The 22,377-nt window shown below is 37.0% G+C and overlaps 1 protein-coding gene across 1 annotated transcript in view; it reads left to right on the forward strand.

Annotated features, from left to right (window-relative positions):
- CSMD3 (CUB and Sushi multiple domains 3) overlaps positions 1–22,377 on the forward strand; it is a 1,455,553-nt gene that overhangs the window by 903,948 nt on the left and 529,228 nt on the right. The window contains exons 27-29 of the mRNA XM_089664334.1: positions 8,365–8,567; positions 13,808–13,999; positions 15,345–15,483. Of these exons, the coding sequence (XP_089520460.1) occupies positions 8,365–8,567; positions 13,808–13,999; positions 15,345–15,483 (534 nt within the window). The remainder of the gene's footprint in view (positions 1–8,364; positions 8,568–13,807; positions 14,000–15,344; positions 15,484–22,377) is intronic.

Raw genomic sequence — 22,377 nt, forward strand, 5'->3', positions numbered from 1 at the left:
ACCTGCCAAGTAGACAGAAATCTCCTATATAGAAACAAAACTTGAAGTTCAAATTTTGCCACACTCATCAAACTGAAAAAAAAAACAACATTTTGGCTGACGTTTGCCTTCAATTTAGTCTGGAAAATTTCCTTATTGATGTGTTGTTTTAATATTTTGCACTGATGTTTGTGGTCAACAGTTATGAATATGTACGAGGGTTCTTGAAAAAGTTTCTGCACATTCATATTTTCATTGGAAACAATGAGGGAGGGAGGAGACGTAATTTATCGTGCCTAAGCATGTCATGTGACTGTTTGGCAAGCTGGTTGACCTTGTAGTTTATATAAGAGTTGTCATGTTGTTTTTGAAATTCTTAATAAATAGAGTCAAAAAAGTGTGGAAACTTTCTGAAGACCCCTTGTACATTAAACATAAAGAGAAGAAAGAGGAGAAGTTAGATTAAAGCCATCAGTATATAAAATCACTAGTACTTATTTTAAAGGCATACATCAAGTTATAAAAATGTAAATTCCACCATTATAAGACATTGTAATTTGACAGGTAGGTAAGCATCCTATTTGATGTATTTGACACATTTGATTATGTGATTATAATGGGGGGGGGGTGTAGGAACTACCTTCTGGGAACCAGTAACAAGACAAGGTTAAATAATATATCACCAGCACACTGTAGCTTCCTGATGATGGGGTCCTGTGTGGCCCCCAATGGAAATTTTGCAGTTCTTTGCTATGATGTGAACGCTGTAATACATTTTCAGACATTATTTTGAAAATCCAGAGTGTGCTGGCAATGTATGCTTTAACATAAAATTATAAATCCATGCTCAGGCAACTTAGAAATACCCAGAAGAAGCAACTCTTGAAATATCTTCACATACAATAAAAATACAAAATATTCCCAGTGTTGTGCTATTTCCTTCTAGTGCAAAAATACATCAATGCCTCTTAAAAAAAAACTTAAAAATCATCAAAATATATGTAAACTAAATAAACTGGTAATCCATATAGGAAGTGCATATAAAACCATAATCCATATTGCGCATCTCAGTGTGAAGCCAAAACAAAAAACATATATCCAGTACACAAAATAAGACTGTAAAAACCAAAATTCAAGTCCAAAAAGTAACTGCAGAAGAAGCCAATGTAATCCCAGTATTTTGACAATTTTTAACTCCAGTGCAGGATTACACTTATCACCTTGGCATGTGGGTATGGACTGATAGATGTGCTATCTATCTTGACATAGAAGTCAGAGGAAAAGGCATGTTGTGGAGAAAATATTGTGAGCTCATTTTTGGATAGATTAAGTTTCATACATATTAATATATCTGTTAGTAAAATAGTGATATAATAAGAGACTGATGGAGTGAGTAGTAGAAAGATAGAATTGGATGTTGTCAGCACAGAAATGGTTTAAGAAGCCATGGGAGGCTATCATCTGACCCAGGGAGGAAGTGTAGATTGAAAATAAGAGAGGTTTAAGGACAGAACCTTGTTGGTGACCCCAACAGAAAAAGGAGGAGGAGAGAAGGAGGTAAAGTTGTAAGTGACACAGAGGGTATGATGAGATAGATAAGATAAGAAGCAAAGAAGAGCACAAGCAGAGAGGCTAAAGGCATTTTTTGAGGAGGAGGGGGTGATCAACTGTATCAAAGGCAGCACAGAGGTCCAAGAGTAAGTGTGCAGATATAATGATCATTGGTTTTGGCCATTAGTAAATCGCTGGTGAGTTTTAGGAGAGCAGTTTCAGTGGAGTGTTGCAGAGGAAATGCATACTGAGGGGGAAGAATATTCTCAGTGAGGTGGTAGTTCAGACAGTTATAGACTATGCATTCAGGGAAATGGGTCTTTGGTTGGTAAGATTGTTGGGGTTCAGAAAGGGCTTTTTAAGTATGCGGATGACCAGTGCCTATTTTAGAGGGTTGGGAAAGATGCTAGAAGAAAGGGAGTGATTGAAGATGTGAGTTAGAGAGTGTACAAGAGCAAGAGTTTGACCATAACATTTGCAAGGGAACTAGGTCCAAGTGGCAAGTGGTTAGGAGGACAATAGAAAAATGTTTAGCAACCTCCTCTACAGTAGCAGGGTTAAATGAGGGAAGTATTGAATACATAGGTGGAATGCTAGGTGAGGGAGATATCTGTACAGTGGAGATCTCATCATGACTTGTATCAATCTTATTTTTGAAGTGATTTGCAATCTCCTGGGCAGTGAGTGAGTTAGTGGGTGGAGGCATTGTGGGACAAAGTTGAGAGTTAAAGGTAGAAAGGAGTTCATCTGGATTGTGTGAGAGTCTGTTGATGAGAGTAATAAAACAGGTCTGTTTGGCAATGGGGAATTTTTATTTTTAAAAGGTAGATTTATACTGGGTGAAGTATTGCTGGGACCTAGTCTTACACCACAGATGCTCAAGAGTGTGGCTACACTTTTTGAGATGTCTGGTGTCATCTCTTTGCAAAGGTTGTAGCGGCTGGTGCCTGATTCTGTGTAGCGAGGGGGGCAAGTGTGTCCAGGGAGACAGAGGTGGCTAGGTTGAGGCAGAACACAGGTGAAATTTTCTCATACAGGTAGTCTGTTGCAGATTAGAGAAGATAAAGAGTTAGTGCTAAAAATGGACAGAGATGAGTTTGTTACAGAATGAGTGCGCTTTCCTAAAAGCCCATGAGAAGAAGATGTTCATGGTCAAAGTTAAGTGATGGAGACCCAGGATTTGGTGATATATATCCCAAAGTTAGGTGTAGCTGAAGGGCGAGGGAGGTAACATGGGAGTGTGATATATATGAAGAAGCATGCCCCAGTGTTCGGGAGGTTTTATTAGCTTGTGGGTTCAGAATTAGCAGGAGTTGATGAGTGCCCTAATAAGGAGAGGACACTAATGAAAGTGATATATATGAGCTGCGGGATGGAGAACAGGAGTGAAGGAAAGAGAGTTTAGGGAGAGAGGACACAACAGTCAAAGTAGAGGTAGACCGGTTGCAGATTTTTTCTACATGAAGTAGCTGAAGGGCAGTTCAGAAGAATAATATTCAATCCAAGAAAAAACTACCCAAGAAGAATAATTGTCAGTGCAACCCTAGCCTGTGCTATTAGGGTGGTCTAGATTCATACTAAAATGGGTGGGTGATAATTATCTGTTAATTACTAGAAATTAGTGATCTCTATTAAAGTCAATAACAGGATGATGAAAAACAAAGGAGCAGACTTCACATAACCCAGTCTGTACTTTGTATTGACTATCCTTGTTGTTAAAATAAGCAAAACAGGCTTACTTTTTATTATAACAAGCAAGGTGCCTTCGAAATGGCTAAAGATGAAGAAAACTGTTTTACGGGACCATAGTGAGCCTTATACGTAGGTGGTTTCACAGCGGGTGAGTATATCTTAGTATATATGAATGTTATCAATAAGTTATCAAAGGAGCAGTAGAATTTACTTGACAGATGCACGTAAAGCTCAATTTTTTTCATCGCTGCTTGATTAAATATTCAAAAGCATGGTTGAGAGACAGAGCTTTTTCACTATGTTAATTTCTAAAATTTGTCAAAATACAGGGAACAATAGCTGGTAGACAGTCAATGAATAAAATAGTCACTCAGTGATGAAAGCACGAAGAACAGCATCCGGCATTGCCTTTAGATCTGCACCCTTTCTTCACTTGATGATGATGACGTTATGATGTATCTAGAATATTAAAGATTTTTTAAAGGGTAGCAATAGAAATGATACAAGAAACTGTCAAAAATACCAGCAGAGATTTACTACCTCTTTTCATTACTGTAATTTTCTCCTTCAAATGCTTGCATTAGACTATTCTTCTTTAGAACAGTGACAAATGGTAATGTCAGATTGCCGACACTGAACTGATCTCATTCCTCTGTTAAAACAAATTGAAGGTAATTGACAATTGAATATAAAATCATTAAATTACCTTGCGTGACTTTTGATGAACTCTGATTAACATAAAAATCTTGAAATTTACATGATAATCATGCAACTTTTATTGTGTTTCCTTGGATTTCTTAAAAAGTTGTAACTGCTGTATTTGCAAGATGTATGTTTTAGCACGTCAAGGGCAGCAAAGCAGTTTAAAGCTGAACTGCAGGCAAACAACTAAATACATACTTGTTAACTTTTATTAAAGTCCATTTTTGTAATAAATGCAACAGCACTCCCATTTCCTTTAATTCTGTATTATTAAAACTTCTGTGGTCGAGTGATGTTGCAGTCTTGAGTCTTCTCTTCACTTCTGATTACTTCCAGAAGATCCTTCTTGGAGTGCCATGATCACTGCCAGTATAATGTGTATACTTCCTATTAGCTGTCCAGCAACAGGGCACACTCAATCTAGAAAAGGAGGGATGTCTTTGCAAAGGGGTCTGTCAGGCACTGGCTGAGGAGGGAGCATCTGCAGCATTATATTAGCAGTCTCCTGTATGAGGATGAGCAGCAGGAAGTTGGATGGGGGCATTTAGATGAGTATAACTTGTTTCATCGGATGACAAGAACAAAATGTAGGATGATTTATAGGGGAGTGGCAGTTATAGGTCACTGGGGAATCATATTTTTGCTGGAGTGGGCCTTTACCTAAGAGATTTATTATTCCATTCAACCAGTGTTGTGTCCCATTCACTCCTGCCAGGCATAGATCAAGTTGGTGTTCTCACTATTCTCCACTGCAGTAAACCAATGCAGCTTGGTCAAAGGTCTATCCTCCTACTGTTAACTGAATAATTAAGGAGATTAGCTCCACTGGTTGGATTATGTCTCTTATTCTGCTTTTTTCCTCTGTCAGCCATCTTTCTGTCTTGAGTCCCAACTGCAGGATTTTTTTCAAAGTACACCGGATGTTTTTTTTTTTCATAGCTAGCTGCAATACCCACCTCTTCTCTAGTGCTGTCCACTGTAGTATCCTACCTTTGCCACAAGATATCCTTGGCCGTTTGGTTGAATGATGCTCAGCACCCTACAACCCGGGAGACATATAGTATACTGTGAGCCCAGGGGGTCATGAACCCCCCAAAACCCCTGAAATGGGCTTCCCCATAGTGACCTGGACTCCGTACATTGAGTCAAAGCCTAGAGGTGTTTATTTGGAGTTACCTTTTAGAGTATTCTTCTTGGAGTTGAGCTTTAATGGTGTTGACCTGGTTACGTGTATTTGTGAATACACCCAAATTCTTGTAGGAGTATTTACATATATCCAGCTAGATCTGAGAGTTCCTACACAAAATATATACATTTATTGATAAAGGTACATAATATATACAAATTACATGCTAAGCAGTATTTACAACACAATGTACAGTTATTTACAATTTACCCACAAAACCATGTTTACAATACAATGTACAAGTATGAAGTTAGTTTTACCTCTCAACTTCAGGTTTAGTCATCCTGTCTGCTGTGTGTGTCTCATCACAAAGAGACCCCCCGCTGGGTGACCAGGTCTTATATCCCCCCCTCCTGTCTGTACTGTGGCTAATATAATGCTCACTAATTGGACACTGTACCTAGCCAATGTATATTGGGCACAGCCTGATTGAAAGTTCAAAGAAGGCTGCTATTTACCACTCATGTGAGATATGCTAAGGGGACAACAAAAGGCCAGAACATGTATAGTGGAAAACTCTATAAATAGTTACACCAGTATGGAAGCTAGAAAGTTTTGATGCTGCAAAACACTCAGTTGTTTAAATACTGTGTATTTCCATCTAATTAAAATATACTTGTAATTATAACATTATTTACATCCATTAATAGAGATTTCACATAAACTCATTATCTAACAATGGTACTACACCCCATACCAACACTGTCCTAGTAATTTCATAAAAACTAGTTAACCTAAGTAGGAAGGTTTGAGTTTTTGTGTACTGGTATTCAGTAATGAATTTGTAACTTTTCTAAAATAATCATTTAATTGCAATAGTTTAATAGTATAACTGACTATAAACATAGAAAAGATCTCTATGTCATATAACATTAGCAGGCTGCTATGCCCCCTTTGACATTATTCTGGCCTTTATTAAGTTTTACTTTATATCTCACAAGACCTAAACCTTTTGTTTATTCATAAGCTTTGTATACCATTATGACTGCTTCAATTTCCATAAACTTAAATGGTTACAAAAAAAATAGTTTGTGTAAGACCCACTTTTGTGGTAGTCAGTGCTAGTGAATAGATGGGAACTATTCAAGGAGACATCACTGCTCTAGATCTCCTAAGGTCTACAAAGCTGGTGGAGGGAAAAAAACAAGATGGTATCCATGTTAGATGTGTAAAATGCAGGGCTTGTTTTTAGATACTGGTGCTGAGAGCTTTCTGTAAGGGAGGTTAGGATAAAATGCTGCTTACAAACCATTAGCTGGTTGGGTGCTTCCAATATTATGTGCTATACTTTGAATACATTTGATGTGCTTTATAATAGAAAACTAGATAACAATTGTTTTAAAGCTAAATGCTAGGCAAAACCACCAGCTCTACAGATGTAATGCATATAAGAGGGCCTGTTTAAGCATTAGAATACCACAGTACCATGCGATCCAGTGCAGTGCATTTTTTAAAAGTAGTGTATGTACTATTTTTGGTGCAATCTAGTGCAATGTCAACCCATTGCAGTGAATGGGCTGAAAATTGCATTGAGTAGCACAGGAATCACACAGGAATGCAGACTGTTCCTGTGGAATTCAAGTGTGAACTTACCTTTAAAGATCTTATCCCTCTCCCAATATGGATAGTCAAAGAAGTCGCAGACTGATGAGGTTTTCTGTCACTCTGCTCTCTCCTTCTGTCAGCATGTTAATTTTACATGCATTTTACATTGTAATTAATCTCATCTGACTGGCTCCCAGTCCTACCCTTCCTTCCTCCAGTGTAAGTGATGCTGTATAGGAGATAGCAAGATATTGACACCATGTCAAATTCAGGTACTAACATTGAGTAAATAATAATAATATTAAATACAGTGCTGTATTAAAGTACAGCTTTTAATACATTTTGTTTTGATTGTTGTATTGATTCAACTGCAAGCTTTAGGTAAATGAAGGAGTAGGAAAGACTTCAGGGCAACTGGCAATATAAGCAAGTGAGGTCAGAAGTCAACTAAATAACAAACATAATATACTATAGCTATTTTTTAAAGCCTATTTAAACCTAAAAACAAATATATAATATATTACATCTTACCAGTCTCTAATTATATTTTCATCTAGGGATTTTGACGGTAATACACTTCTAGTCACAGGATTACAATGCTCACTGTCTCTATTGTATCAGGATAATGGTATAGGACTACAAGACTCCAACCCTCTTTTCTAATTCAGTGTTTCTCAACCTTTTTACAGTCAACACACCCTTTAGAATTCTGCATATTCTCAAGGCACCCCATTCTAAAATGTAAAACGATAAACTAATAAATTTACAGAATGTATCGTCATCCACAATTATAGTGCACCCAACAATACAGGAGATTTATTCTTACAAAGCAATTACACCTCACCCTCATTCAGCCAACGTGACCCCAGAGTTGATGGAGAGGAGCAAGGGAGGGGCAAGCAAGGATACTATGCAGGAACCCAGTGTCCTCCTTTTTAACCTATAACCTCATCAGTTGTTGGGATGCCAGCAGCTGACCAGCATGGTGCCCAAGGGTGCAATGTTATACAATAAAAACCTGTGGCGTTGTGTATAAAAAAAGGCAGGTTTGATCCATTTGTCAGCTTGTTGACATTTTTTGGGAAATTTTAGGCATTTTGATAAGGCACCGCTGAAGAATTCAGTAAGCACGACATCCTAGTTGAAAAAAAAAAATTTTGTCAAGTAGATATAACACTTTTTAATGGTACACTTAAAATTACTAAACTAAAGGCAAAACTTTTTTTTTTGTAGTTTTGGATAGCGTGGACATGGATTAAACCACCTGTTATGTTTTTATTGTTACTTCTGCCCCCATTAGGGAGATTCACCCTGTCTATTTGTCCTGTTTAGTATTATCATCAAAAGTGAAAATTAAATAAATCCCCGAATTTTGGGTTGTCACCAGAACAGTAATCGAGGGGTAATTCTTCCAATGAGGATACTAGTTCTGGGTACAACAATGGATTCCCTTTAAATTTCAAGGACTTTTTCCTGTTTTGGCTATGGCACAGAAAGATGAAGTAAATCTCCCCAATTGGATACAGATGGTAAAAAAAAAAAAACCTGACAAGAGTTATAACCATCCTTTACTCCATCCAAAATGAAGAAAAAAGTGTTGCCTACAGTTTTATTTTAACAAACTAAAAAGGAAGTTCATTGTTAGGATTTATATACCATTTAATGTATATCTAATGAAAAATGACCAACTTTTCTATCTTTACTCTCAGTCTTCAGTTTCTTGCATTTGACACTGAGGCATCCCATGACATCCTGAGAGTTTGGGATGGACCGCTGGAAAATGAGATGTTACTGAAGGAAATCAGCGGCTCTCTTATCCCAGAAGGAATTCACAGTACTCTCAATGTTGTAACGATACAATTCGACACAGATTTTTATATCAGCAAATCTGGATTTGCTATTCAGTTTTCAAGTAAGTTATTCCTTTCACAACTTCTAAGTCAGTCTGTATTTTATTTACTATCTTGAACTGTACTATCTTTGTTCTGTACAAGTAAAGGAAATAGTTTATAAAGATAATACAGTTAAAATACAACACATTAATCATTTATTTTTTTTCCTTTCTTGTAAACTTTTGAACTCTGTCAAGTTCGGAGGGACTTTTGATTTATATCTGTTGTGATTTTATTTTTTAAAGAATGTCATATAGCATTTTCATCTATGTAATAATACCCGAGAAAAAAAGGGCAAAGTCTTATAAAATTTAGAGAAAAAAATGTGTTTTACCCTGTTGACCTTAGAGTTAGTCATTTGCCTTTCTTGTTTCTTCATTCCACTTTTAGACATGTCTACATGGTGCAACCATTATTTAGACACGTAACGATATTAATTAGAATGTTCACAGCCTATTTACTGGCACAGGACATGCTTATTTCTGAGACACTTAAAAGGCATTAGTGTTAATTTACTAAAGGAGTAAAACGTGTTTCCTTAGGAAACTGAATGTCTAATAAAGCCTGTCATTAAAAAAATATATTTAGCATATATACTATACAAGTCATATTGTAATTTAATGCTATTAAAAATTACCTCTCCTTTTCAATCTGCATCCACTGTAATGTTCTGTAATATTCAATGCAATATAGCAACCTGGAGAAGTTCTGTACACTGTAGGTGTACAGAACACCCCCAGAAAGGTCATTTCCTGCTTGCGTGATTGAACTGCTCATTTTTCTAGAAGGCTGCATTGAGAAACAAGTCAAATTCTAGGCATTCCCTTCAACAAAAATATTACTCCATAAGGGCTAAATCATTCTAAAGGAGTTCAAGAACACGAGTGTACCAGCTGATTATATTGAATAAGACTCTCTCATTCAGAATCAGCATGCAAAGGATATAGTGAAACAAATAGCTTTTTCTTCAAAGCAGAAAAAGGTAGGAATCTGCTACAAATTTTGGTAAAAATGTACATTGATCACCTAGAGGGGATTGTTTTTAATTCTCAACAAAAGTGGAGTTACTTTTTAAGTTTTGCAATTAAGAAACAACTGTGATCACTTCAATAAAGCAATCATGCAGCATGCTATCAAAAAATATATTTTTTAAATGTCCTTTATAACTGAGGGGCAACTGATGGGCAGTGCCATCCTGTTCTTTTGGCCTCCACATGTGTACTATCTTCTGTCATACCCTAAGATTATAGGCTACAGAAGGGAATTCAAACCATGCATATGTGGCCAAAATGAACAGAATGGCGTTCCCTCCCATGGCGCTAGGGGGGCATTGGTACCAACAGCTGCTCCATCTCTACATCACTGGCTGCAGGGGATTTTAAGAAGGAAGGTTTTTTATGTGGATTTGGACTACAGCCTTAAAAGGGAATCTTGGCTTTCTAGTTAGGTTTAGTACACTATGCTGCTATACCCAAATAGGACAGCATATTTATGTAAAGCAAAACTTACACTTTAGGATTCACCTTGATCAGCTGTTTGACTTCCCACAAACTGAACAAATAGTTTATATGATTTAACTCAGAATTATTGTATATGTTGATTCACAAAAATGATAATATTAGGCTATACAATCCTAGTTTCAAAATGATGCTGTGACATACCGGTGAATAGAAGGATAATTATCACTGTGATGTGAAGATTGAATTGAAATTAATTTCTCTAAATGTATATCTTGTTAATTTCATGTAAAGTTAAGGAGTGAATATATGTTTTCTTTATTAGCTGTAGTAATTTAAGATGTCATAAGATCACTTGACTTTTGCAGAAAAAAAACAATTAAGTGTTATGTGCTGAAATTGTTAGATTCTTAACACCCCCAGGGAAAGTGTTAATGTATAGGTAAGTGTTTTTTTTTTTATTACATACAGTAAACTGCATTGCAGGCTTGAACAACCTTCCCCTATTTAACTGTTAAGAAAACTGAATGATATGTTGGGTCTTATAGTTCTTCATCAGCTTGAGGGATGAAAGTTTTAAATTCCTAAAAATAATATTTATTTTTAGTAATATAGTTTAGAGATTAAAAAAACCCACTATAAAAAGTTTTTTTCCAGGAGTATCTCAATTAAATATAAAAATTGGGTGTTTATCTCCTTAACAAACTATGATGGTGATGGTTAAAAAAACTAAATATAAGTCATTGTATTCATGTATAAGAAATTCCCTTAACTTATTCAGTAATGTGCTAATGTTTTCTAATTAAAATTCCTTCTTTACTCAATGTCCTCTTGCTTTTTTGCTCCTCCCATCATTTAATGCTGGCCATAAGCTCATATACTGTAGTTTTTTTTTCCATTCAATCTGCAAACAGAATGGAAAAAATCTAACAAATTCCTCTATCCACACTTCACAGTATAGAATCTCCCCCTGTGTCTTTTGTATTTTCAAAGCCGGCCTTGCCAGCTATCAAAATACCTGAACAATGCCTGCATCTGATTGGATGGTGGTGCTGTTCAGCTGACAATTTTACATCCAGCTTCTTCAATTTTTCTATCAAGGGATGTCTGGCAGGAGGAGTCTGACAGGGCCACCCACTAAGTAAATTTTGGCCAGTTAATCAATTACCGGCTGAAATTTGCTCTGTGTTTAACCATCTTAAGCCCAATTTGTGACTGTGTCAGTTGTTGAGAGATGGGAATGCTCAGTTACCACCACCCCCAGTGTAGCGAGCGCATTTGTATTGTAAGAGAGAAATTATAAGTATTCATCAAGAAAGCTCAAGATAGTTCAGCTTTCTTTATGAAGGAAGTTCAATTACTCGCACCACAGTACCAGGGCCAACAAAAAAAAAAAGAAAAAAAAGCCCACCTTGGTGCGCTCACAGTAGAGCTATTAGTACTGATACAAGGAGAGGGAAAGTTGCCAGAATAAGGTTCCTGTTCCTGTTCCAAGTGAATGAAAAACACAGAATGGCAGTCCAGAGAACAAGAGTCCCATTCTGAATTACATTGTAAAGCATTCTTTATTACTTTCATATATTGTAAATTTACTATGTAAGTCAGAATGAAGTATTTATTAAATTTCCATGTCACAAAAAAATTAAAATGCAATAATGCTATTTTTTGCTTCCCAAATTGATACACATGGCTGCCCCACTCACACAATCAGGAAACACCTAAAGTTCATGTATTTCAACAATCCAGATGGATGGGTGCTTTAAGAGGATCCTATTAAAAAAAAAAAATATATATATATATATATATATATATATCTATACATACACACAAACTGCTTAAAAAAATTAAAGGGACACTTTGAAAATACATCAGATCTCAATGGGGAAAAGTATCATGCTGGATATCTATACTGATATAGACTGGGTAATGTGTTAGGAACGTAAGGATGTCCCATTATTTGATGGAAATGACAATTATCAACCTACACAGGACTGAATTCAAAGACACCCTGAAAATAGAAGTGAAAAAATGATGCAGCAGGCTAGTCAATTTTGCTGAAATTTCAGCAACTCAAAATGGTACTCAGTAGTTTGTATGGCCCCCACGTGCTTGTATGCATGCCTGACAATGTTGGGACAAGCCCCTAATGAGACGATGGATGGTGTCCTAGGGTATTTCCTCTCAGATCTGGACCAGGGCATCACTGAGCTCCTGGACAGTCTGAGGTGCAACTTGGCGGCGTTGGATGGTCAGGCGACCGTGGGGGCTACTCTGTGGTATCAATTTCTTCATCTTTAAGAAACTGCCTGCGTACTCTCATCACATGAGGCTGGGCATTGTCATGCACCAGGAGAAACTCAGGACCCACTGCACCAGCGTAGAGTCCCGATACTTAATAACAGTCAGGGTGTCATTGTCTAGCTTGTAGAGGTCTGTGTGTCCCTCCATGGATATGCCTCCCCAGACTATCACTCACCCACCACCAAAAATGGTCATGCTGAACGATATTACAGGCAGCATAACATTCTCCACAACGTCTCCAGACCCTTTCATGTCTGTCACGTGCTCAGGGTGAACCTGCTCTCATCTATAAAAATCACAGGGCACCAGTGGCAGACTTGTCAATTCTGGTGTTAAATGGCAAATGTCAATCAAGCTCTGTGGTGCCAGGCAGCGAGCACAGGGCCCACTAGAAGACATTTGGCCCTCATGCCACCCTCATGAAGTCTGTTTCTGATTGTTTGGCCAGAGACATTCACACCAGTGGCTTGCTGGAGGTCATTTTTTAGGGCTCTGGCGGTGCTCATCCTGTTCCTCCTTGCACAAAGAAGCAGATACTGCTCCTGCTGATGGGTTAAGGATCTTCTACGGCCCTATTCAGCTCTCCTAGAGCAACTGCCTGTCTACTGGAATCTCCTCCATGCTCTTGAGACTGTGCTGGGAGGCACAGAAAACCTTTTGGCATAGGCATGTATTGATGTGTCATCCTGGAGTAGTTGAGCTGCCTGCGCAACCTCTGTAGGGTCCAGGTATCGCCTCATGCTACAAGTAGTGACACTGATACTAGCCAAATGCAAAACTAGTGAAAAGTAGTCAGAAAAGATGAGTAGGGAAAAAAAATGTCAGTGACCTCAACCTGTAAATCCATTCCTGTTTTGGGGGTTGTCTCATTGTTGCCCATCTAGTGCACCTGTTGTTAATTTCATTAACACCAAAGCATCTTAAATTGATTAACAACCCCCTCTGCTACTTGACTGAATATCCCAGGAGTTTAATTGACTTGATGCTATGCTCTGATTAAAATATGTTCCATTATTTTTTTTGAGCAGTGTACTATATATTAAACCTGTGTTCCTATAATTCGTACATGCAGTATTAGTTCATGGCCATTGAAAGATTTTAGAATTACAGTTGAAGCCGATACCATCCATGCTCCAAATATATAAAGAAACATATCCAAAAGCAAATAAGGCCTAGCAGTAAAGCTAACCTTTCAACCAAAATGAAAATATTTTGGAAATGATTGGTACAGGAGGTGGTACAGCATACAAAGACTGGCAAAACGCTGCAGTCCTACTCAGGTGCCATGTCTCAGATGGCAGAAAGGATTTATGGCCAATGATTCATACCCTGTATCAAGATGAAATAAGTAAATTCTATACACTTGGCAAGGTGGCAATGTTTTATTTCCAGGAGATTAGATTTGCTTTTTAAAGAGTATGGTTATTGTAAGTGGTCCTGTGCAATTCCTTAAAATGTAAATATTTGTATATTATCCAGATAATTTTAAATCTTGTCTTTAGGCTCTGTGGCTACAGCCTGTAGAGACCCAGGGGTCCCAATGAATGGCACTCGCAATGGAGACGGAAGAGAACCAGGCGATACTGTTATTTTCCAATGTGACCCCGGCTATGAATTACAAGGAGAGGAAAGAATAACTTGTATTCAAGTAGACAACAGATTCTTTTGGCAGCCAAGTCCTCCATCGTGCATAGGTAAATTGTAATCTCCTTTTTTAAGGCCCATATGCTGTACATGCTTGAAGCGACTTGAAATTACATGGAAACAGCATCAACCCTTCTTGATGTGTAGTATATTGAATATGAATGGGTATTATATTATTATTATTATTATTATTCAACATACAAATAAAGTTTTAAGGGACATATCTATAAAGCAGTGAATCTGATATTCACAAAACATTTACTGCAGGCGAATATTCCAGGTACATACATTTTTATTGACTGTGATTCCCCACCAGTGAATGTTTGGAGAAAGTAATGTATACCAGTTTTTAAATAATACCCTAATTAAATATACATTTCTCCTTAAAATTTTGATATATAAAAATCAAATAAGCATACATATATGTAGTCATTGTACTTATTTAGAGGAATATATAGATAAAGAGAAATACTGCATATATAAAATTGATTTGACTTTATATATGCTCCTTTTTCTCTTTCTCTATATGTTCCTCTAAATAGTCTTATGGCTACATATGTATATGTTTATATACTGAATTTTGAGAAGAGGACATAAAGCACACAGTATTTTGGTTTATTTATTGATATATTAAAATAATTTTTTCCAATAATTTCTTTGAAGGGCACCAATGAGTTAGGACAGATTATTAAGATTTATAAAAGTATGCAAGCAAAATAAAAACGCTACAGAACATATATAAATGCACAACAACAAAGACATGTATATAAAGTTTATTAATCCTTAAATATAACAGGCATGCAATTCATGTTGCAAGTGTATATGGCATGTCTGTTACATGTAGAGAGGAATAAACTTTATATACTTTGACGATTACTAAACATTTGTCTTGTGGTGGTGCCTTTTTACAGTATATGTCTTGAAGCATTTTTTTGGTTATATGATTGACTTGTGAACAGGGTGGGCAAGCCTTTAGTACATGAGTGGGTGATGTGCCAGTGATACAAGATTTATGTATTCCATTCAATACCTTTGCTGTGAATTCCACGCTACTCCTAGCAGATGTATAGTACTGTTAACAGAAATATTGAAGCATTTTGATGATTGTTATGCTTATAAACAAGTTACAGAAACTTCAAATATGTGTGTAAAGTTATTTTATATAACCTCTGTCTAACAGAATCTATTTTCTCAATTAGATGTGCTTCCAGCTGAGTTCAGCTCTATGCAAATACGCATAAGACTTTAAAGTGTTATATTTTATCATAATATATTTTGGCTAACCTTTAATTATATTCAGCTCCTACCCGACAGATATTTGCTTGTTCTTTACATTTTACAGAAATTCATTTAAATATTTTCTGAATACATCTAACAATTTTTTTCTTTTTTCAGCTCCATGTGGTGGCAATCTAACAGGGTCTGCTGGCTTTATTCTGTCTCCAAATTTTCCTCACCCGTATCCACACAGCAGGGACTGCGACTGGACAATTACTGTCAATCCAGACTATGTAATTTCATTGGCTTTCATTAGGTAGGTCTTCTAAAAAAATAAATTGAGCAGTTTGGAATATATCTTTGTGTGTTTATCAGGGTCTGGTTTCATGTGTAACCCATAATCTCTGGCTACTTCTGTGGTTCGATTCAACACAATTTGGTAGCCATGGGACTGATTTACTTTCAGACTGGACGATAAAGTGCCACTGACAACCCAATGATGAATGTGAATGTTTTCAAAGTTCCCTGTGCAGAGATATTGCCCACAAAATGTTTGTAAATGTCAAAAGTACATGTGGAACTTTGGAAAAAGTTTATAGTGCAGTTAAAGTTATTTAATTTTTTTTACACTTTCATGTATACATGTGTATGGAGTTTTTTAATATGGTGAACATCTATATATATATATATATATATAATCTGGGGATAGCTCAGGTGGGAGATCACCTTCCCTGGGAAAAAGGTAGTCCACACAGCAGGGCTTTCTTAAAATCTGACTTGACGTCAGTTTTATTTACAAGGTTGCCAGCATCAAAACAAACAAAACAGAAAATAAATCCTCGCTGTCCAGGCACTAACTAAACACCACAGATTCCTCTCTCAAAGGTGAAGAGCTTCTCCCTGTTACCAACAAAAATGAAACCAGTAAGCAAACCTTTTCTTTGCTTGTAGACCACAAACTTTCATCCACAGCTTACTCAGATATGAGTCTCTGAGTCCCAGGCCAAGCGCAACGTCTTGCTCCAGCCCTGCCTTATTTATACCACCTGCTGGTGGTCTTCAGTGGACCACAAAATCCGGTCCGGAACCATCTCTGCCAGAGTGGCCCAGAAAACCCGGAGCGGACTCCACCTTAATCTCCCAGATATGATCTCATGCGAGGTGACACACAGCGTCCATCGATTACCTCACCTCTCATACTGTCACTATATATATATATATATATATATATATATATATATATATATACACGGGGCGGACTGACCATTTGAGCACTGCCCAAGGGCCTGGGGTCAGTAGGGGGCCCCATGAGATGCCGCTGGTACCTTTCATTGACTTTTTCATAGGCTTTTTTGGGTGTGGACGAGGACACAGGGGCCCCATGACCTCCTATTGCCCGGGGGCCCCATGAGTTGTCAGTCCACCCCTGTATATATATATATATATATATATATATATATTTGGGGTTTTTTTTTTAGCAATATTTCACTTTTCAGTTATTGGTCTGAGGCTCACTCATATGTTTCCTCTGTGCCATTTTAGTTTATGATAGCTTAGGTAAAATATGTGAGCACTGGGGTTCAGTCGGGCCATAGATTGTCTTAATAAATACTACATTTTTGTGTTAATAAGTCAATATGAAAGACACAAGAAATGCTTAAAGCCTATCTCTAGTAGGGATAAGTTAAAAGTTCTGTGCTTGGACCAAACTTTGGCTTTTCAAGCACTGTACTTTTAACTTGTTCAACAGAAGGTGAACATCATGTATAGTAGCAGTAAAAATACTGCTGCTATATGTGACAGCTTTCTTGCTGAAAATGGCAGGTACCAGCACCCACCGTGTCCTTTGTACCCAGTATCATCCTCCATACCCAGGGGCGGACTGACCATTTGGAAACTCGGGCACTGCCCGAGGGCCCGGGGTCAGTAGGGGGCCCCATGAGATGCCCCTGGTACCTTTTTTATAGGCTTTTTTTAGTTTGGGCAAGGACACAGGGGCTTCATGATCCCCTATTGCCCGGGGGTCCTATGAGTTGTCAGTCCACCCCTGTCCAGACCCATTAATTTACTGACTAGAAATCAGCACTTTTTCTGAATGAATATGGGCACATAGTACCCTTTACTCATTCACAAGTGGAGCAGTGTCTGAGGGCCCCCTTATAGTTTGATAATGAGGTTATGTGCATATGTGAATGCACAATAATCACCACAGAAGTGTTTACATATACTCAGCTAGATCTGAGAGTTCTTACACAAAAAAGGTAGTTCCATCTGCAATATACATTTATTAATGCAGTTACATAATATAAACAAATTACACACTAAACAGTATTTACAACACAATGTACAGTATAAGTCCCTTGACTTATATGATATTTACAAATTACCCACAAAACCATATTTACAATACAATGTACAATACAAGTATGAGGTTAGTTTACCTCTCAATTTCAGGTCTGGTCATGCTGAATGCTGTATGTCCCAACACAAAAAGGCCCACAGTTTTGTGACCAAGCATTATATTCCCTCCTCCGTTCTGTACTATTACTAATATAATGCTCCCTAATTGGTTACTGTGCCTAGCAAATGTATAATGGGCACAGCCTGATTGGAGGATTCAAAGAAGGCTGCTGTTTACAATTTGTGTGGATGTGATAAGGGACAAGAGAAGACCCAACCTTTTATTGTGCGAAACTATTTACAGTCATACCAGTATGGAATAGTTTGATGCAGCAAAACACTCAAGGAATGAAAACACTGTATATTTCAATATAACTAAAATATATTTCTAATTAAAATATTATTTAGAGATTTCAGATAAACGCATTATCTAACATTGTTATAGGGAGGTTCCAGATCCTGAAAAGCCCCCCACTCACAGACCACAAAAAAAAAGCAAAGATTTATTTATTTAAGGTTTATTATGTATTCTTAGGTGGGAGCCCCATGCTGTGTTTTTATTTCCTCTGTGTGGTCTGCCATTAACATCTAGCCTCATGCCCTAATCTAGGATAAGGGTCTGGTTTAAATAAAGGGATTCCCTGACCATTTGTATACAAACAGAAGCAAAGCAGCTGACATTTGCCAGCAGTTTAAAGTGCTTTTCCTTTCTTTGTAAATGTCAGTTTTGCTGTAGTAGGTTGTATACATACAAGAAAAAGAGAGGAAGGCGCCTCTAGGTGCAGTATTAACAATTTTTTAAGTAAACAATGGAAAATTTTCACTTACAAGATAAACAGTTAAAAAGACTCAGCATGTGGTGATTAGATCCAGGTGGGACATCCAGCCGTCCAGCAGCAAACTATGCCTATAGGATCAGGAAGTAGAGTCCAGGATGTGCCTGTGCATCAAAAATGATGCTTGGAGAGAGCAGACCATTGTTTACTTAGAGGCGCCTTCCTCTCTTTTTCTTGTTACTGCATTAGAGCCTTGCTTCCACTCTAAGAAGAGCTGCCTCAGTGTTACTGCTCCCATCCATCCATCCCTGATCTCCATCTGGCACCTTTATCTTACAGCTACAGAGGTTGGGCTCCAACAAGCGCCCTATATAATATACATTTTTGTATACATTGTACAGATTCTCCACTTCACTCTTGTTATTTAGAAAGAAAAACTTCTAAGACTCTTATTTACTTACTTAAATTTGCTGTCATTTGATGATCCATGGCATCTCTTTTGGTAATTAAGAGCATCAATTGTAAGCAGTGCTCAGGCCAACAGACTGGTCCTGTTGCTGCCACTCATGGTTTGATGTCTTGGAACCATGGCTGGAAGACTAGGGGACCTTGTGAGAACACTGTGATGGTCACTTTTGACAGCCAGTGTCATGATCAGTGTCTATGTCACCAGCAAACAATGTGAGCACTGCAAGAGTTTTCCACACTGTAAACCAGAAGAAGAATTGGGACCTAGGCTGTCACTTTGTCAGATAGGTAATTGGGACTTTTAGTAAGATTTTGTTTTTCAAAATCAGAACTAGTGATTAGGTAGCGGCTTCAACCTACATATGCAATGAGATTCAGACACCACAACTACATCTATATATAAGGTTTGTGCTTGTTATTTTTAAATTCAGTGTTCTATTATAGTTGGATAAGCATGAAAGGTTTTTTTGTCAAAACTTTTCAGTCTTATTGTTTTTCTTTTGTTTTTTACTTATATTTGAAAAACTTGAAATGTTTACAAACAGCAATATATTCAGACTTGATATTAAATTTTATCACTAAATATACATTTTCAGATAATGTTTTTAAACATATTACTAGAATAAATTATTATTAATTTGAATAGGCTGCTAATGCATGACAACATACCAGAAAATGCACCTCCACAGGTATCAGAGGCACTGTCCTTTAGTGCATTGGAGTGCCAGTTAAAATGAATGACACTGTTATGCATTAATCTGTGTATGATGCATTAACACACACTGCAGTAATTGCGGCACAGGCTTCTGTTGAATGAGGAGCTGTACATATGGGCTGAAAGTTGGCCGATTCCTGCCAAACCAACTGTTTTCACCCAATTTTTGGCCTGCGTGTACCCAGCTTTAATGAGGATAGATTCCTTTGTCTAAGAAAGCATACCTTTTTTTACTACTCTTCTCTATTATTGTAAACGTTTCCTTGCTTTCAAGATCACTGGAAGACTACTAAACATTTTTTCCATCTGTTATTACTTGGTATATACAGTAGGTGAACTGTGCAACCTCCCGATAAAACTACATCTGAACACAACAAACTGAAAACACTATTCAATTCAATTTCCATATTCAAAGAAAACTCACCCATCCATCCTTATCCCCATGCTTTATTTTGTTGAGAAATCACTTTGTCCATTCTTGCAATGTGTTTGAGATTTAGCTGATAAGATTATATAAATTCATGTGACTATCCAAAAATATTTTTATTTATGGGTAATGATGTCTTAAAAGAAACTAGAGTGTCTTGTAAGGACTTGATGAAAAGGTTTAAGACTGGTGTGCTTTGAGGAATACATGACACTCACATTACTAGGGAAAATGGAGGGTTTTTTAGCTAAATTATTTTGGCACAAAATTGCTGATTTTTCAGTTGTTAAAATGCTGTCAAGGAGCCAACATGTTTTAATTTAACTCCCTTAGCAAAATGATCTGCTTCTTTCTATTCTTCATTTGGAAGTTTTTTTGGGGGGTGGATTTAGGTTAGTTTAGATTATTATAGTATGCTTGCATTTGTGTGTTTTCCTTTTGTTTCTGTTTTTTTGATAATGGTTTGTGCACCATCACTTTACATTTTTAATATTTTTTTCCTCTAAAAGAAAACATAAAACAATGGAGATGCCTATTTTAGAAAAATACATTTTGATGATAGTTGAAAAGATATTCCCTACCTTTTTCTAGTCAATTAAAACCCATTGGTGTTTATTTGTTAAAGCTGGAGTGTGAAAAATCAGGCTCATTCTGCATAGAAACCAATCAGCTTCTAACCTCAGGTTGTTCAATTAAGCTTTGGCAATAAAACCTGGAGGCTAATTGGTTTCTATGAAGAAGTGAATCTGATTTTTCACTCTCCAGCTTTAGTAAACAAACCCCATTGTGTGCTTAACACCACCAAAAACCATCTTAAAGGATACGTTCACCTTAAAAAAAATAAAAAATAATAATAAATTAAAATTATTGTTTGCAGGTAAAAAAATGTGCATTTATTATTTTTTTGGTCAGGCTCTTGCAGACTGTCAGTACACTATCTTGATGGCTATGAATAAGGTTTTTTACCAAAACACATAAGCTTCTGTAACTTGCACACTGTTCCCTTTATGAATACAGTACTTTTGGAACACGTTGCCATCTTTTCATCCTATACTCCTATACTGTCTGCCCATACCTTACATAGGGGCAGGCAGTTTCTGCAGTCCAGGAACCTCAATGGACTATGAGAGTGCTCACCAGCACCCTTACAGTACATTGAAAACTATATGATGCTGGCAGTACTTGTAGTCCTTAATTCACAGGAAATTGTAAATTAATGAGTCAGATGTGTGGGTGGAGCCCTGCACTGCTGTGTTATTTTCAAATAGTGACAGAGAGCATGGGCAGAATATCCCGTTTGCTGTCACAGGTAGGGGGACAGAAGAGGGAGAGCTGCAGATGCTGGAGCATGTTACATGTTCCACTCTAAAAATGGGTGGAACATATAAAGCTGAATTTAGCAAATCAAAACCTCTACTGGCATGGAAAATGACTTTAATGTCTCTCCCCCCAATGGCTACAAGCCATACACTTTTCATGCTTTATTTCTCATTGTTTAAATAATTAGGAGCTTGTTCTGAAGCTACTTACACACTGTTAGCTCACCCCACATAGATTATATGTTTTACCCTAATAGCTCATCTTTATGTTGGAGAGGTTGTGGCTGCACAGGCAATCTTAAACCTATATTCTGTTCATTTAAAAATGTTTGCAGCTTGTGGAGGAAAATAATGCAAATTGTGTCTGATGTAACGGGCATTGTGACCCCCTCCCCCCAATCCTGCCTTAGCCATCCTAAATTTAGGTATTGAGTCCTTCCCTCCCTGTTATCGTAGTATTGTAGCCAATATTTTACTGTCTGCAAAACTGACAATTACAAGACAGTGGAAGAAAGACTCTGCCCCCAATCCATCTAAAGCTGTGAATATTACACATCAACACTATGTTTATGAAAGAATGTCATCTCTGAAATCTGCTACTCTTTGTAGATTTGAAAAACTGTGGAAACCTTGGGCAATGTGGTATGCTATAATAAAAAAAACCTTTTTGTGATAAACCAAAAATAAATATAAAATAAAATAAAATAACCATAAAGTGTCCAATTCCAATAAAGTCACAAATGTGTCCAAATAAAGTCCAAAATTCCAAACTTTCATCCAATAAGAAGGATTGGCTCCTATTCGTCCAGTGAAAACCTCAAAAATAAGAAATATATATACTCTAGTGCATTACCTTTTATATACAAAAAAAACAATTTGTGCAACTCACAAACCACTCCAAAAAAAATTAAATGTGCAAACAAAACACAAAAAAAAACAAAAAAAAAAACTATATATATAAATGCACTAAAACCCAAACTGTGAACACTCTGTGATCACTGCAAAATTGTGTACACTCCGTGAGCCGACACCCTATAGTGCTAAATACTATTACCCTCTGTGAGTTTTCATACGCATATAAATACTATGGAACCAGAATCTTCCA

The sequence above is a fragment of the Staurois parvus genome, unplaced genomic scaffold (genome assembly GCF_062004578.1).
Source record: "Staurois parvus isolate SC_StPar_1 unplaced genomic scaffold, SC_StPar_1.0 ptg000047l, whole genome shotgun sequence".
Lineage (NCBI taxonomy): Eukaryota > Metazoa > Chordata > Amphibia > Anura > Ranidae > Staurois > Staurois parvus.